We start from the raw sequence: 15,625 nt of genomic DNA, 5'->3' as shown, positions 1-15,625 counted from the left end.
AACACACTCAAGAGACAAAAACAAACCTACAGTTACTAAAGGGGAAAATGGGGAGGGATAAATTAGGAGCTTGGCACTAATTTGTACAGTAGTTTGTGCTACTATATAGCACAGGGAACTATATATTCAATATCTTGTAATAACTTATAATGGAAAAGAATTTGAAAAACAATATATATATATATGTGTGTGTGTGTGTCTGTATGTGTTCTTTCATATACTTTGTTGTACACCAGAAACTAACACAACATTGTGAAACAACTATACTTTTGAATAACCTAGCAAATCTGTTGGTACTTGAAGCAAATTACCATGCTACTTGAGTTTCTATAATGGACTGTTTTTTTTCCTGACCACCAAAGCCATAAGACTGAATATGCAGAGCAGCATTCCATCACCAAATGGAAACCAGATGGGTTTGAGTTGGTCCTGAAGTTATAAGTAAACTGTACGAGTAAGAGTCACAGATGTCCATGTTCTATACTCCTTCAATAATGCTTCCTCCCCTCTCAACCTGCATTTGTGGTTACATGGAGCACTCACTATGATCAGTTAATTGAGGAAGAAATATTTGAGCCTGGTTTACAGATGGCTCTGTATGAATTTCTATCAATATCAAGGAGACAGCTATATAGCATTATAGTCCCATCTGGATTGACCCTGAAGGACAGTAGTTAAAGACAATATAGAAGTGGTTCTTATTATTTTCCCTAGGGACCCACTAGTGAAATTTTGACCACCTCTGCAACTATAGCTTTGCTGGCCTAGCAGTCTTAGTTTCAAGAGAAGAATGCTTTGTCTTGTCAGGAAAAAGGGCAATTATTCTAATAAAGTGGAAGTTGAGACTGGCACCTGATCATTTAAATCATTTGGGGCTCTTCATGCCAGTCAGTCAACAACCATATGGGAGTTTACTCTATTAAATAGCTTGGGTAATTGACTTTGATTAGCAAGAGGAAACTGAGATACCACAGCTCAATGCAGGTAAGAAGGAACACAGGAGACCTCCTGGGGCATCTCTTAGTATTCCTGTTCTTGCTGAATTCCTCTTCAGTTTCCGTATTCCTGAACTAGGTTTGTATCCTGTTCTGTGACAAAAGTCTTCAGTATCTTATGCAGGACACCCACATCCTTAAACTTTGGAAAGTTCAATGAAAGTTTGGAAGCAATAAGAGACCACTGTAGTCTCTCTGTTCTCATGGGTTCCACCCATCCTCAGAGATTCTAATGTGTCTTTACTTCTACACTTCATGCCTCCTTTCCTGGCTCCCTTTCCTGCTTACTTCAGGCTGCAATAGGAAACAATGCTCCCACAATTGCATAATGTCAATTCCTTATAATACAACTTTAATTGCACATGCAAATATCCTAGAAATTCTATTTCTCTAGATGAACCCTGATGGGTATATCGGCCTACATTTCTGATTTGTTCTATCTTTTCTGTTCTGACTTCTCCTTCTTGACCTGGTCCTCATTTTATTCACATTTTCTAGAGTTTCAGCACTGATCCCATTCTCTCTTTACATTTTCCTTCTTACACATTCTTTATAGCCAAGTTCATCAGTTCCCATAACTCTCACATAAATGCCCTTTCTCCTAGACTCAGCATTTCCAAAAACTGAATTCATACTCCTGATCTTGGTAAGGACACTATACACCCAGTAATCTAAGCTATATATCAGTGTCTATTGCAGCACCCATAAAGCTTTGGCATAATTATAGTCCCAGCCCCACTAGACTACAAGGTGTTGAAGAACTGTGTTATTCTTCTTACTCTAAGCACTTAGCATGATGAACAATACATAGTAGCCACTCAATATATGTTTAATGAATGACTATATGACTTAATAAATGACTGTATGAATGGATTCATATAAAAGATAGAAATTGCAGAGAGATGATAATAAGTGGCAACACAGAAGAGGAACAGAACACTGTTATTCTCAAAAAGCTATAATTTAAAAATCTATGTGTATTGCATAATTTTCCAAAAAATTATACATACACTGTTTTCTTAAAATATTATTTAACAGAGGGCTCAGTGAAAAGAATTAGCGCAATTTTAAACTGACAGAATTTCTTTACTTTTTAGTATTCATTGAATTTTGTACATAAAATGCTTCAAGTATTTAATTTAAACTGATGACAGCATGCAAATCTTTGAGATTTATAACAGTGGAAATAAACTTTCATAGACCAAAATATGTTTTCATTTTTCTAATAGAAATTTTATAATTAAACATAGGTTATGCTAAGTAACCACAATACTAGAGGAAGAACAAATTTATTTTTAGATTAAGGATAGCTGCAGAATCTTTATTAATAAGTGAAGGTATAATTTGTATTTGTATTATCAGAAAAACAACTGAGGTTGTCAATTTATCTGCCAGAGAAATAATTAAATGCCTAAGTGGAAACAAAGTAAAAAATGTAAGTCTCTGCTTTCAATTTGCATTAATATAGTCATACTCCATGGCTCACTTACCAAATTACTCCCCTCTAAAGAAGCCATTTTTTTTACTGTCACACATTAATAACAATGTGTGTAATATCACTACCCCTACCAGAATTTTCTGGGTTTGAATCTTCAGAGAAACCATGCAAAAGAAATAACTTTGGGGGATGCTATTGATATATTGCCTAGATTTTTTTAGAACTATTCCCCGTACAATTTGCATTATATATATATAATTATTATTATTATTTTTAATCTCTGGTCTCAGTCTGTTGTCAGCACACACTCCAGCATCTGGTTCCCAGAACTCGGATTGCAGTTTTCACATAATTATCGACCAAGGCTCAGTTACAGCAGCAGAGGTCTCTGCAACCTCCTTCACCCCTAGCCTAACTAGTTGCCCCTCACCTCCCTGCCCATGGTTCCCTGGTCCCACTTCCCTTGTCATATTTTCTCAATTGTCTCAGGATCTGGACCAGGGCCAGAGGGACTACCAGCCATGGAGCCCAATCATATAATGAAAATACTGCAAGTTCATCAGGGGCTGCATCCGGGACCAGGGGGTGCCCCTGACCTAGAACCCTCACTACACCCCTTGCATGCCAATCTCCTGCCCCCTCCCAGGGCCTGGTCCCCTTGCTGGCCCATTTAATTTGAACAATTAATATTTTGGTATTTTAAACTTGTTCACAAAATTAAATCAAACAAGGAACAAGAAATCGAGAGGGCACAGGTCTCAGAGTGGAATGGTAAAAAACAGCTCCAATTCATTTATTAAGGTAGTACATGCCTTGCAGTTGTTTTATCCTGTGCTGAGATTTAAACTTAGGAATCTTCACTGCCTAAAGGATGAAGTTCCACATCTAAAATTCTCAAAAATATGGGTTAACTTTTTCTGTTTCATTTCCTGTAACTCCTTTATATACAACCTAAGCTCCCATCATACTGTACTCATCTCAATTCCTTCTACACATTTTGCACTTACACTATGAACTTATATGTCTTCTGCCTTGTTCAGGCTATTTTATAGGGAGACAAACCTCCCGCTTTCCTCCAAATTTTTAGATGCTCCATTTCCTGTCATTATGGTTTGCAAAGTGACCAATTATTTTCTGAGTCCTTCTTTTTATTGTACAACTTTGTCAACTGTTACCAAAGTAATTGACACAAGTTGGTAACATACCTTTTGCCTGCCATTTCACTGAAAGCTATGAATTTATTAGAGATGCTGTCTTCCAATTAATTAAGAACTGTTTCACTAAATATTCCAGTACTCCATAACAGAGCCTGAGATCCTTCTAGCCTCTGGTAACAGCTACCTTGTCACCTATTGCTGAATCCTGAATCCAATGTCACATATTTTAGGATTTTTATAATTATAACATGCCATTACAATTTCAGTACCACATTCTGTATTAGTCAGAGTAGGAATGGTTCTGCTGCTGTAGCAAACTCTTCTCAAATCTGGTGACTTACAACAACAAAGGTTTGTTTCTGGTCAATACCTGTCCACCACAGGTTAGCAATGTCTCTGCTATAAGTAGTTTTTAGCCTGACACTAAAGACTCTATCTGCAACATTGCTGTACTTGTGACAGAAAGAAAAGAAAGAACATGGCACACATTGGCTCTTAAAGCTTTTGCTTGTGCATGACACATGTTGCTTTTCACATCTCATTTGTGAATACAGCAAGTCATCTTATCAAGCCTGACATTAATGAGGTAAATAAGTGATATCCCCTCCCAGGGAGAGGCAGCAGGTATTTGTACATAATATAATTTACCACATATTCCAATCCATTTTTTTTTTCTTTCTACAGCTGAATCTGTGGCATATGGAAGTCCCCAGGCCAGGGGTTGAACTGGAGCTGCAGATGCAGGCCTCCATCACAGCCACAGATATGCCAGATCCCAGCCGTATCTGTAAACTATGCCTCAGCTTGAGGCAATGCTGGATCCTTAACACACTGAGCAAGACTAGGGATCAAATCCACGTCCTCATGGACACTGTGTCAGCTTCTTAACCTGCAGAGCCACAATGGGAACTCCACCAATTTTGCCTGTGAAGCTAAAATCTGTTTTTACAACATGTATCTTCTACTATGGCTTCTTTTTCCAGACTGTCACTTCTAATCTTACAATCTCTGCTTAAAATATTGGTCTCAGACTTTTTCTCCTAATATTAATGGCAAAATTTAAACAATTAACATTTTGGCTAATATTTAACAAAATTTTATTATGTAACCATGCTTTGTTAACATTTTCACAGGCATCACTTTACCTATATTATTGTTACTTTTAGAAACTAGGTCAATGACAAAAAAATATGCCATGGGTTTTACTTTTTTTTTTTTTTTTGGTCTTTTTGCTATTTCTTTGGGCCGCTCCCACGGCATATGGAGGTTCCCAAGCTAGGGGTCGAATCGGAGCTGTAGCCTCTGGCCTACGCCAGAGCCACAGCAATGCAGGATCCGAGCCGCGTCTGCAACCTACACCACAGCTCTCAGCAACGCCGGATCATTAACCCACTGAGCAAGGGCAGGGACCGAACCCGCAACCTCATGGTTCCTAGTCGGATTCGTTAACCACTGCGCCACGACGGGAACTCCTGACTTTCTTATTAATTAACAGTGGCATCCCTATATGTCAATTTACCTATTTTAATATCAACTGTTATCATTAAAAATAAAATATTGAAAGGAGAGATCGTTCCCCTTCTAATTTCTTTAATGAAAGTTGATCTACACTTACTGCTGTTAGGCTTCTGTGTTCACTTCTAAGTATTTTCTATAATTTCTGTGCTGATTTTTTTTAAAAAACATAACCACACTCCTTATCATAGTCTATAAGATCAATGTCAGAGAGACCTTTACAGCCTCGCTGATCTCATTTTTTTAGGGATCAGCCACACTGGCCTCCCTTGAGCATTTTAGGGAGGGCCACACCTGAGGCATACGGAGGGCTGCACCTGAGGCAAATGGAGGTTCCCAGGCTAGGGGTCCTATTAAAGCTGTAGCCGCTGGCCTAAGCCACAGCCACAGCAACACCAGATCCGAGCAGAGTCTGCAAACTACGCCACAGCTCACAACAACGCTGGATCCTTAACCCACTTAGTAAGTCCAGGTATGGAACCTGCATCATTATGGATACCAGTCAGATTCGTTTCCACTGAGCCATGACGGGAACTCCCTTATACATATATTTTTTTAATTCTCAAAACTATTTCCCTTGACCACTGCAATGTTCTTCTGCCAGATCTTTACTAGGTTACTCTTTTTCATTTAGGTTTCAGCTCAGATACTACCTCCTCAGAGGGAGCTTCCATGTCTACCGTCACTAAAGTAAATTTAATTCCTCCACTACCCCATGTCCTTTTCTCTCTCATTGTTCTATTTTATTGGTTTATTACTATCTAAAATTATCTTAATTATTTGAATTATTTGTTTATGGTTTGTCTTCCCAATCACCATGTAAAACCCCTTTAAGGAGGAACAATTTTTATTTACTGCTATCTCCCTAGTTAGAACAGTGCCCAATGCACAGTAGGTACTTAATAAAAATTTACTGAACAAATGAAAAAGACACGTTTTGTTAAGCTTCATAACAAGTCACTTAATAATCATGATTTTTTTTTCCCTACCTCACCAGCCATATCTCCTCTCCTAAGCATTACATATTGGCATTCCTCAGTTCCATGTCCTTTGTCTCTCTCATCATTCTACCTTTTCTCCTTAAGCATCTCATTTAGTTATATGGCTCATTTCTTAGAAAAAACTGAGTCCTAAATGTATTCTTCTGCCTCACAGAAGTCCACTTGAATTTTACATAAACACATATCCATAATTCTCCATTGTTTTATCTCAGTAATTGGCATCAACATCCATAATGGTCAAAATTGAACTTCTGGAATTATCCTGGATTTCCCTCTCACTTCAGTTCGCTAAATCTGACTAATTACCAGATCTTATTGATTCTATCCCCTAAATATCTCTTGAATCTTACCTTCATCATAACATTTCCTATACTAGTCCAAGCTATCATTATCTCTCACATAGACTATTGCAATGGCCCCTTAACCAGTCCCTCCCACAGACCTGATCCCTCACCTATTCTCACTCTTCAAGTTCCAACCATAGCAGGCTGTCCTCAGTTTCTCAAAACGTCTCCTTACTTTCAGACCTTTACATCTATTACCTCTGTTGTATACACTTGCATCTGTTTTCACTGGATTACTGTCTACTCCTCCTTCAGATCCAACATTGCCTTTTCAGAGGAGACTTTCTTCTTTCTAGGCCCAATTACTTCTGATCATTTGGTTAATGCTCTAAACTACCTGTGAGGTTGGAAGGTATTCAAGTTGTCCCCAGCGTTCCCTAAAGCCTGCTCCAGGGAAGACTTTCGAGGTTTAACAACAACAAAACACCCCCCTCCCCCCCGCAACAAAAAAACAACAAACCCAAAAAAGAAATAAGGGAAAATTGTATTGGGGTACTAGAAAAGATTATGTGTAACGACACGACCAATAAAAAATATTTTGAGAATGCAATTTCGGGCCCAGGGAGAGGGGATAGTGGCAAGGTCGCAAAGGTCTTCGTGGTGTTGAACACTCAAGCAAGGAATGGAAACTGAAGGTTTAGAGTCAAACTGACAGGACTATTGCCATCTTCAAATCATTTAACAGTTTCTAACTTCTGCCCGTAAACGACAGTCAAGGACACAAAGCAGCTGCAGTATTTTTAAACCGCAGTCGCTGACCTTAGCAGCTAGAGACGCGACCTGACCTCCAGGCGCGCGGCACTCGGCAGCCAGAGCCACCGCGCAGCTCCCTCTGCGGCGGTCAGGGCGGGCGACGCGCGGCCGGCACGCGCGCGCCCAGTGACGCCATGCGCGGACCAGGCTCGCAGGCGCCTAGTAAGAGGACCCCGCTCCGGGAGCGCGAGGCCTGTCCGTTCTCCTGCCCGCCCCGGCCCTAAACAAGGGGCCTCCTGAGAAAGTGCCTGTCTAGTCAATCGAAGGATTCTAGTTTTGACGCAAAAAATTACTCATCATAGCATAGGAATGAGAATGTTTCGCTTTGCAGAGGAACACAGTTGGTTTGTCCAGGTTACAGCGCTGGATCAAATCAGGCACTGTTTAGGACAGCTGCATCCGGGCCCTCCTGCCGCAGCTACCCTCCAAAGCCAGGGGTCCTTCAGGTAGGAGGTCCTGGGTGACTTTGGACGTCCGCTCCTGATCTGCGCAGATCCTGCTTAGTCCCCGACCTTGCAGGTTAATTTTCTTTGCCCTCTAGGCTCGAGGCCTTTGTGGCTACCATGCTCCGCCAGATCATCACGCAGGCCAAGAAGCATCCTAGCGTGAGTTCCTATAACCCTTTTCCAGTGTCTTCAGTTGCCCATCCTGTGTCCGGTTGGGTCGGCTTCAGACCCCTGGGAGGGAGCTTCCTCTTTCGCAGCCACTCACTGTTTCTCCAGTCTTAACCTCCTGGTTGCCCCAGGACCTTGATCTCTGACCTTCCACACTGTGCATTGTGGAGTTGGGACTGGCAGGCGGAAGGTGAGGGATACTGTCCAGGAAGATGATATGTTGAAACAGTGGTGGCCGAGTCCTTTTGCAGGTTGGTCTGATCAAGAGGGCTGTGTGGATTAGAGATTAGCAAAGGTCAGGTACCCTATTTGTTGTGCTATCTGTTAAGGGTTTTACATTCATTGCATTGGACTACCAATCTTTGAGGCACATGTGAAGGTCTCTGATCTTGGAATCCTCAGTTTGTCTTGATGTCTGGACATTTTTGGGTATTTTAATAGCACAGAATTTGATCCCATTTGAATTATTTTATATCTCTAATTTTGCATATTAACGTGCTGTGGTTCTAGAGCTCAGTTACCCAAGCTTTAATCTTTATCTTAAATCCAGTTGCCTAAATACGCATTAAGCATTGATAGTATGTTTTCAGATATTATGCGTAAAATCTCCATTTGTAATAGGTGTATTTCTGTTTGGTCATTCAGATTCTAACAGAATTATGTTTTTCATAACATCTATATTGAAACAAGCTTAAGTAATTTGCCAGGAGCTTGATTTTGAAACCTTAAGATGAAAGAAACTGAGAAATTTAATGGGAGTGATATATAAATATTAGAGTGGTGAAGGAGACAGCGTATTTTCTTGAAAAATTTAAAATTTGAATATAGTTTTTTCCACATTAAACCATAATCTCCTTACATCCTTTGGAAATTCCATTTCTTTCCTTTGAATGTAGTTATTAGAAATCTTAACCTCAGTATGAGGTCCATCTTCATTTAGATTTTAAGACAAGATCCAAAATCAGTAATTTGAGACTTGGGAATCAATGTGTAGAAACTACTGTAGTTTTACGTTTCTATTGGAATGTAGGTAGTTGAAGATGGCTGTTAATTTTTGTCTTATTTTGTTTTTCGTTCTAGTTGATCCCCCTCTTTGTATTTATTGGTGCCGGAGGTACTGGAGCAGCACTGTATGTCACACGCCTGGCATTGTTCAATCCAGATGTCAGGTAAGTCCTTAAAAATATTTAGAACTTTGATGGTTCATCAAACTGGTTTAGGAACCACACAGTCTTTCTAGGGAGACACCATCAAGTAGTAGAAAGAACCTGAATTTTGTAGTCATACAGTAAGTTCAGGTCCCACTTCTACTGGTGTCTTTTACTTTTCTTGATTCGTGAAATTATCTAGATTTCTTTGAGTCTTATTTTCTCATGGTTTGAGTGGAGCTGCTCATACCCATCTTGTAGTGTTGTGAAAATTGAGACAATAATAACTTAAAAAAATACTTTGTTGGGGTAGCTTGTACATTTAAATGTTTTTTGCATGTTTTTCCGCAATAAGGAATGCTTCTTTTTGAAGTTGGAAGACAATATAGACATGGAAAAGTTTGAGTCATTGTTATTCTGTGCACTTTTCTATATATCACTTTATTGATGAGATAGAAAATATTAGTAAAAGCCAAGTGTAAAGTTTCTTGTAACAGAGGTAGGGACAAGAACAACTGCCCTAAGAGGTTTTGTGTTCTTTTTCTAATTAATTATATGAGATTGCTTATTATGGATTCTATCTCTGTTTGAACTCTATACTCCATTTTGAAAATAGCATCATACTTTACCTAGGAATGAGATTGATCTATTTGAAGTACTAGTTTCTTGAATACAAAAATGTATTTCAAAGTGTTTACTGTAACAGTTATAATGTTTTATTTTAGTTGGGACAGGAAGAATAACCCAGAACCCTGGAATAAACTGGGTCCCAATGATCAATACAAGGTAAGCTACAAAATTGCTTCAGAATTGCTAGAAAGTGTATTTTAATAAATTTTGTCATGAAACAGGTTTAAGTATTTTATTTCTAGCCTTCAGACATGGATGTGAAATGAAGATAATGTCTCAATTCTGCTAGTTTAACTAAGGAAAAGAAAGATAATATATATTTTTTTCACTTTTTTTTTCTTTTGTGTATTTAGGGCATACGGAGGTTCCCAGGCTAGGAGTCCAATTGGACCTGCAGCCACCAGCCTACACCACAGCCATGGTGATGTGGGATCCAGGCCGCATCTGCAGTCTACATCACAGCTCATGTCAATGCTGGATCCTTAACCCACTGAGCGATGCCAGGGATTGAACCATCGTCCTCATGGATACCACGGGTTCATTAACCACTGAGCCACGGCAGGAACTCCAAGAAAGATAATTTAGTTCTTATTTAACATTTTCTTAGATCTTGGGTAGTGTAGGGCAGTGGTTCTCAAACTTCCTTGTACATAGGCATCATCTGGAGAGGTTGTTAAAACATTCTGCACCTCCATCGCCTGGAGACTGTGATTAAGTTGATATGTTGTGGAGACTGAAAATTTGCCTTTTTAATAAGGTTTCAGATGGTGTTGATACTGTTAGTCCATGGACCACACTTTGTGTAGCACTAATCTAGTAGCTCCTTTGGCTGCCTATTCTTTCTTGTTGGTGTGGTTAAAATATTTCAGGTGAGAATTAGAAGAAAGAAATGAAAGTCAAGTAAAACTTTTATTTTTATTATAAACCTTGTAGGTAAATTTTTTAACATCATTATGGAAAAGTAGTTTGTGAAACTACTCTTCCAAGGAATGATTTCATGGACTTAGGCCATTTACTTTTATTTATTAATTTTACTGATGTGTAATTGACATAACAGTGTAAGTTTGAGGTGTTCAAATTGTTGGTTTTATGCATTTATGTATTACAGTATGATCACTACAGTAGTGTAAGTTAACACCTTTGTCATAACATGACTACCACTTTTTTGCATTGAGAACAATTAAGACAGTCTCTCAGCAACTTTGAAGATTATAATAAAATATTGTTGACTATAATCACTATATTGTGCTTTAAATCTCTAGAACTCATTGATTTACTAGTTGCAAGTTTGTATCTTTGACATTTCTCCATTTCCCCATCTCCCAGCCCTTAGAAGCCACCATTCTGCTTTCTGCTTTTACAAGTTCAGTTCAGTTTTTTAAGATTCCTTGTAAGTGATATACAGTATTTGTCTTTCTCTGTCTCACCTTACTTAGCATAATGCCCTCAAGGTTCATCTATGGTATCACAGTTCTGAGACTGTTAGTTGATTCCCCAAACATAACTTTACTTATGTGTAAAAATTTTGTATAAAAGAAAAATCCTTTCAATGTCAAAAAGGGTGGGGTACAGCTTTATTAGGGTATGATTCACATACCACACAGTTTACCCATTTAAAATGTAAAACTCGCCATGTATTTTCCAGTAGCAGGCTGCTTCATCAAAAGAGAAAAATAGCAGTTTCTTCGAGCACTCTCAAAAGAGGTATTTTGGCTAAGGAGTGTCCAGGACCCCTAAGTAGATATACCTCCTTGAAGGAGATGAATGCTCTCATCACTGGTGACAGAAACATTTGAGATAAATATTACCTTTTGCTGATTCCAAGCTTTCCACTCCACCTTTTGATTATAATTTGGCTTCCAAATCTTTAAAAAGATCTCGCTACAAGAAACAAAAATGCACTGGTAAAGCTGAAGTGAGCCAGCTAATCTGTGTCACATTTTGCTTCAAAAAAAACAAACAAAAAAAAACCACAAGCATCCTGATTGATTTTTGCTTTCCTATAAATTTGAGTCTATTCTGGAGGAAATGTTTCCACATCCAGTAAACTTTAAAAAAGAAAAGAAAACAAAAAAACCCCAGGCCTTGATCCTTCCATTGAAGAGCATATTGAAATCTCTGGGTATATAGTTCATAAAACTCCCCAGGTGATTCTGATAATGAAGCTATTTACCAGTGTTCTGGAACATGGTAATGTATGCCATTATGAGGCCATGTGAACTGGAAATGGAATGTTGATGCAACAAAAATCTTATGTGTGTGGCATAGATTGGGCTGTGATTAGTTAGGATACTGGTATTAGAGACTGGAAAAATAAATGACATAATGGCAAAGTATTTGGTGCAGTGTCACCTGCTATAACTTGGGAAGTAGACCATGAGTCTATAGAGTTCATTATAGAAAAGGATTTTGGAAAACAGGGTGTGAGTGGACTGTTGCTGATTCTGTTTGCCAACAGATGAGCTTGTGGAAGAATTGGGAGATTTATAAGCAGAAATCAAAGGGAACCAAGTCTAGAAACTTGTGAATGATGCCTACTACTGCTTCTAAAGCCAAACAGTGAGACAGACTAGATTATTCTCTCTCTACCATTCATTTCCCCTCACCTAAGAGAAAATTTTTTTGGCCCATTAACATCAGATTTGGCCACGTGACTTTCTCTGGCAAATCAAACGAGGGGAGGTGATATTTGCCACCTCTGAGCCAACCTATATATCTCCCATTGTTCTTTTTCATCTGTCGTGAGACCAAACTGACAGTTAAGGGCTACTCATTCAGTCCAGATCAGAATGAAGAGGACCTAGAGCAGTCAGCTTATAAATGGCATGTAATGAAAGTGAAAAATGAACCTTTCTTGTAAGCCACTAAGATTTGGTGGGGTTTTTTTTTTGTTTTGTTTTTTTTTTGTTTTTTTTTTTGCCACTTTACAATCCTGCAAAAGCTAACTAATAAAAACAAGAGAGGGAACTAAAATAGGATTTAAGCATCAAAGGCCTAGCAACACTGCACAACTAAATAAATCCCCCCAAAGCCAAGATCAGAGTATGTTGAGCCTTACTAGCTGTTCCAGAGACCTTCAAGGTAGCTACCATTAAATTGAGAAAAGGCATGGGGACATGGAAGCTGAAAAATCAAGCAGATTTGAAAATTATTTCAGCAGAATTTTGATAATTGGCACATGGAACTGAATAGAAGCAAATGCATGAGAAGCTGCTTACTTTTGAGAAAATCAGCAAAGATACTGTGACCTTTTCACCTGTATGGGTATAGGAGCTTGACCTTGTTTCTTATTTAGTGTTTGTTAAGTTACAACTTGATCTTCATTGGCCTCTTTTATAAAGTAAGAATGAGCAAGTTTTTGATAATGAAGATAAACATAAAGCATTCTGGCCACAGTGCCTAAGATATATTAGAAGAACCCAGCAAATACTTTTTTTTTTATCCTTAGAATATAACCTGTAATTTCTTTTATAAATATTTCCTCTAATATTTTGTTAATACATTAGAGATGATACAGGTAGTTTCTTTTTAAGTTTTATTCTCTAGTTCACTTTTTTCCCAGAGAAAAACACTATCAGAACAAAAAATAAAGCTTTATGACTTAATCATATTTTTCCATTTGTAGAAGTATGTGTCTCAAGGATAAGCTTCACAAGCTGGGATTTTTTTTTTTCTTTTTTAAAAAGTGGAAAGAATTTTTCAATTACGATAAAGAAGTTAGTATATGTTCGGAGAAATAAAAGTGTTTCAAGAAGTAATTGTCACAGATTTATGAGCTTCTTGCTTAAAAATCTCTGAAGAAAATGATCATTCTGCAGTTTTGGTTCTTTCGGAATTAAATAATCTAGTCTTCGGAGTTCCCGTCGTGGCGCAGTGGTTAACGAATCCGACTAGGAACCATGAGGTTGCGGGTTCGGTCCCTGCCCTTGCTCAGTGGGTTAACAATCCGGCGTTGCCGTGAGCTGTGGTGGAGGTTGCAGACGTGGCTCGGATCCCGCGTTGCTGTGGCTCTGGCGTAGGCCGGCGGCTACAGCTCCAATTCAACCCCTAGCCTGGGAACCTCCATATGCCGTGGGAGCGGCCCAAGAAATAGCAACAACAACGACAACAACAAAAAAGACAAAAGACAAAATAAATAAATAAATAAATAATCTAGTCTTCAAGTAATTATAGCACAACCTCTTCAGTGTTGTTTGGCACAAGAATGAATAAACTTAAGATTATATCCTTATCTGGGCTTGTGTACAAATGCTAATTTCCTCAGTAGGAATTTTGGAGCAGTTTCAAATATAAATCACTTTTGAAAAAATTATTGAGCATTAAGCCAGTTTTTTGTTTGTTTTTTAAGGCAATGATGTATTTCTATAAGGAAATTCGTAGAAATTACAAAATTTCCGAAATACAATATTATTTAAAAGCTTTTGTACCAAAAGAGAGGGGTCAAGAGTGAGTTTGCCTTCTGGGTTAGGAAATTAAGGAAGCTTCTGAGAGAGAGAGAAAAAAAAAATGGGAAGAAAAGTCATTAAAGCAAGCCAGTTTGTATCTAAAAAATGGAAACCACACAACAAGATATTACTTCATACTACTCGCCAGTCTTTATTACTATAAATCTCTCCCATCTAAATTAGAGCACTTTGGGATTTGGGAGTTCTCCTGTTTTGCAGCAGGTTAAGGATCTCATGTTTTCACTTGAGTGGCTCAGGTTGTCGCTGATGCCTGGGTTCATTCCTGGTCTGGGAACTTACACATGCTGTGGGTGCGGCCAAAAGAAAAAAAAAAAGAATTATGGTACTTGGCTAACCAAAGAAGGATGATAATTGGTGTTTCTCTATTCTGTGGGAGATTCACCCTTGTACTTAGTGGAGATGGAAGAAAAACATAACTGAAAGCATGTATCAGAAGAAATTCTTACTCACCTTGAAATGGAAGAATTGTTTATAGATTCTAACTAACAAATTATAGTAACACTGCTCTTCTGAGCTGCATTGAATTATTTTTACCTTACTAAAACCATTGTTAAAGGCCTGGAATTTTAGTGTCTTTGTTTGAATGACTTTTATATTGTTAAATATTCCTAATAATTTTTACAATAGAAAGCTGAATAAAAAGTAATTCTAAAACTTTTGGACCATCTTTGTGTATTTGATTGTCTAAAATATCTTTTTCTTTTCCAAGTTCTTTGCGGTGAATGTAGATTACAGCAAACTGAAGAAAGAAGGTCCAGACTTCTAAATGAAATGTTTCACTATAAAGCTGCTTAGAATGAAGGTCTTCCAGAAGCCATCCGCACAATTTTCCACTTAACCAGGAAATATTTCCCCTCTAAATGCACGAAATCATGTTGTATTGTATTGGGGTTTACACTGATTAATAAATAATCTGAAACTTGATATGTGTCACTATTTAATTTTGAAAATCTAAACTTTATAACTTAAGTTATAGGAAATAAACTATTAGAATTTAAGGAATTATTGAATTTATATTTGTGTAATTTTTTTTTGTCTTTTTGCCATTTCTAGGGCCACTCCCATGGCATATGGAGGTTCCCAGGCTAGGGGTCTAATTGAAGCTATAGCTGTCGGCCTACGCCAGAGCCACAGCAACACGGGATCTGAGTTGCGTCTGCAACCTATACCACAGCTCACGGCAACACCAGATCCTTAACCCCCTGAGCAAGGCCAGGGATCAAACCTGAAACATGGTTCCTAGTCGGAGTCGTTAACTATTGCGCCACAACGGGAAGACCGTATATTTGTGTAATTTGAAGCTGCTCTAATAAAACACTTCCATTTTGTGTATAGGCCACTGATAACTTGACTAAGGGATAGTTTGTTTTTATTTTTTATTTTGTTTTATTTTATTTTTTTGCTTTTTAGAGTTGCACCTACGGCATATGGAGGTTCCCAGGCTAGGGATTGAATCAGAGCTACAGCTGCTCGCCTATGCCACAGCCATAGCAATGCCAGATGTGAATTGCATCTGCAACCTACACTAACAATAATGCCGGATCCTTAACCCACTGAGCAAGGC

At 38.3% G+C, this 15,625-nt stretch overlaps 1 protein-coding gene and 2 non-coding genes across 3 annotated transcripts; 1 reads left to right on the top strand and 2 right to left on the bottom strand.

Annotated features, from left to right (window-relative positions):
• Positions 1-2,714: 2,714 nt before the first annotated feature.
• LOC125112262 (small Cajal body-specific RNA 18) lies at positions 2,715-2,795 on the bottom strand. The gene has a single exon (XR_007131061.1). It is a non-coding gene; the product is annotated as a small Cajal body-specific RNA 18 (non-coding RNA).
• A 75-nt stretch (positions 2,796-2,870) lies between these two features.
• LOC125112278 (small Cajal body-specific RNA 17) lies at positions 2,871-3,019 on the bottom strand. The gene has a single exon (XR_007131076.1). It is a non-coding gene; the product is annotated as a small Cajal body-specific RNA 17 (non-coding RNA).
• Positions 3,020-7,641: 4,622 nt separating this feature from the next.
• NDUFA4 (NDUFA4 mitochondrial complex associated) lies at positions 7,642-14,985 on the top strand. Its single transcript, XM_047753433.1, has 4 exons — positions 7,642-7,808; positions 8,898-8,986; positions 9,691-9,751; positions 14,771-14,985. The coding sequence occupies exons 1-4, from the start codon at positions 7,767-7,769 to the stop codon at positions 14,825-14,827; spliced, it is 249 nt and encodes an 82-aa protein (XP_047609389.1). The 5' UTR covers positions 7,642-7,766; the 3' UTR covers positions 14,828-14,985.
• The last annotated feature ends 640 nt before the right edge of the window (positions 14,986-15,625 follow it).

The sequence above is a fragment of the Phacochoerus africanus genome, chromosome 11 (genome assembly GCF_016906955.1).
Source record: "Phacochoerus africanus isolate WHEZ1 chromosome 11, ROS_Pafr_v1, whole genome shotgun sequence".
Classification (NCBI taxonomy): Eukaryota; Metazoa; Chordata; class Mammalia; order Artiodactyla; family Suidae; genus Phacochoerus; species Phacochoerus africanus.
Note: the sequence above shows the minus strand (reverse complement) of the source record. Positions and strands in the feature narration are given on the sequence as shown.

What these genes read in the sequence shown, in the direction of transcription:
- NDUFA4 (XM_047753433.1), top strand. Translation starts at nt 7,767, where the DNA reads ATGCTCCGCCAGATCATCACGCAGGCCAAGAAGCATCCTAGC. An exon ending in AGGCCAAGAAGCATCCTAGC is followed by an intron (nt 7,809 to 8,897) that starts GTGAGTTCCTAT and finishes TTTTCGTTCTAG; the next exon opens with TTGATCCCCCTCTTTGTATT. An exon ending in GTCCCAATGATCAATACAAG is followed by an intron (nt 9,752 to 14,770) that starts GTAAGCTACAAA and finishes TTCTTTTCCAAG; the next exon opens with TTCTTTGCGGTGAATGTAGA.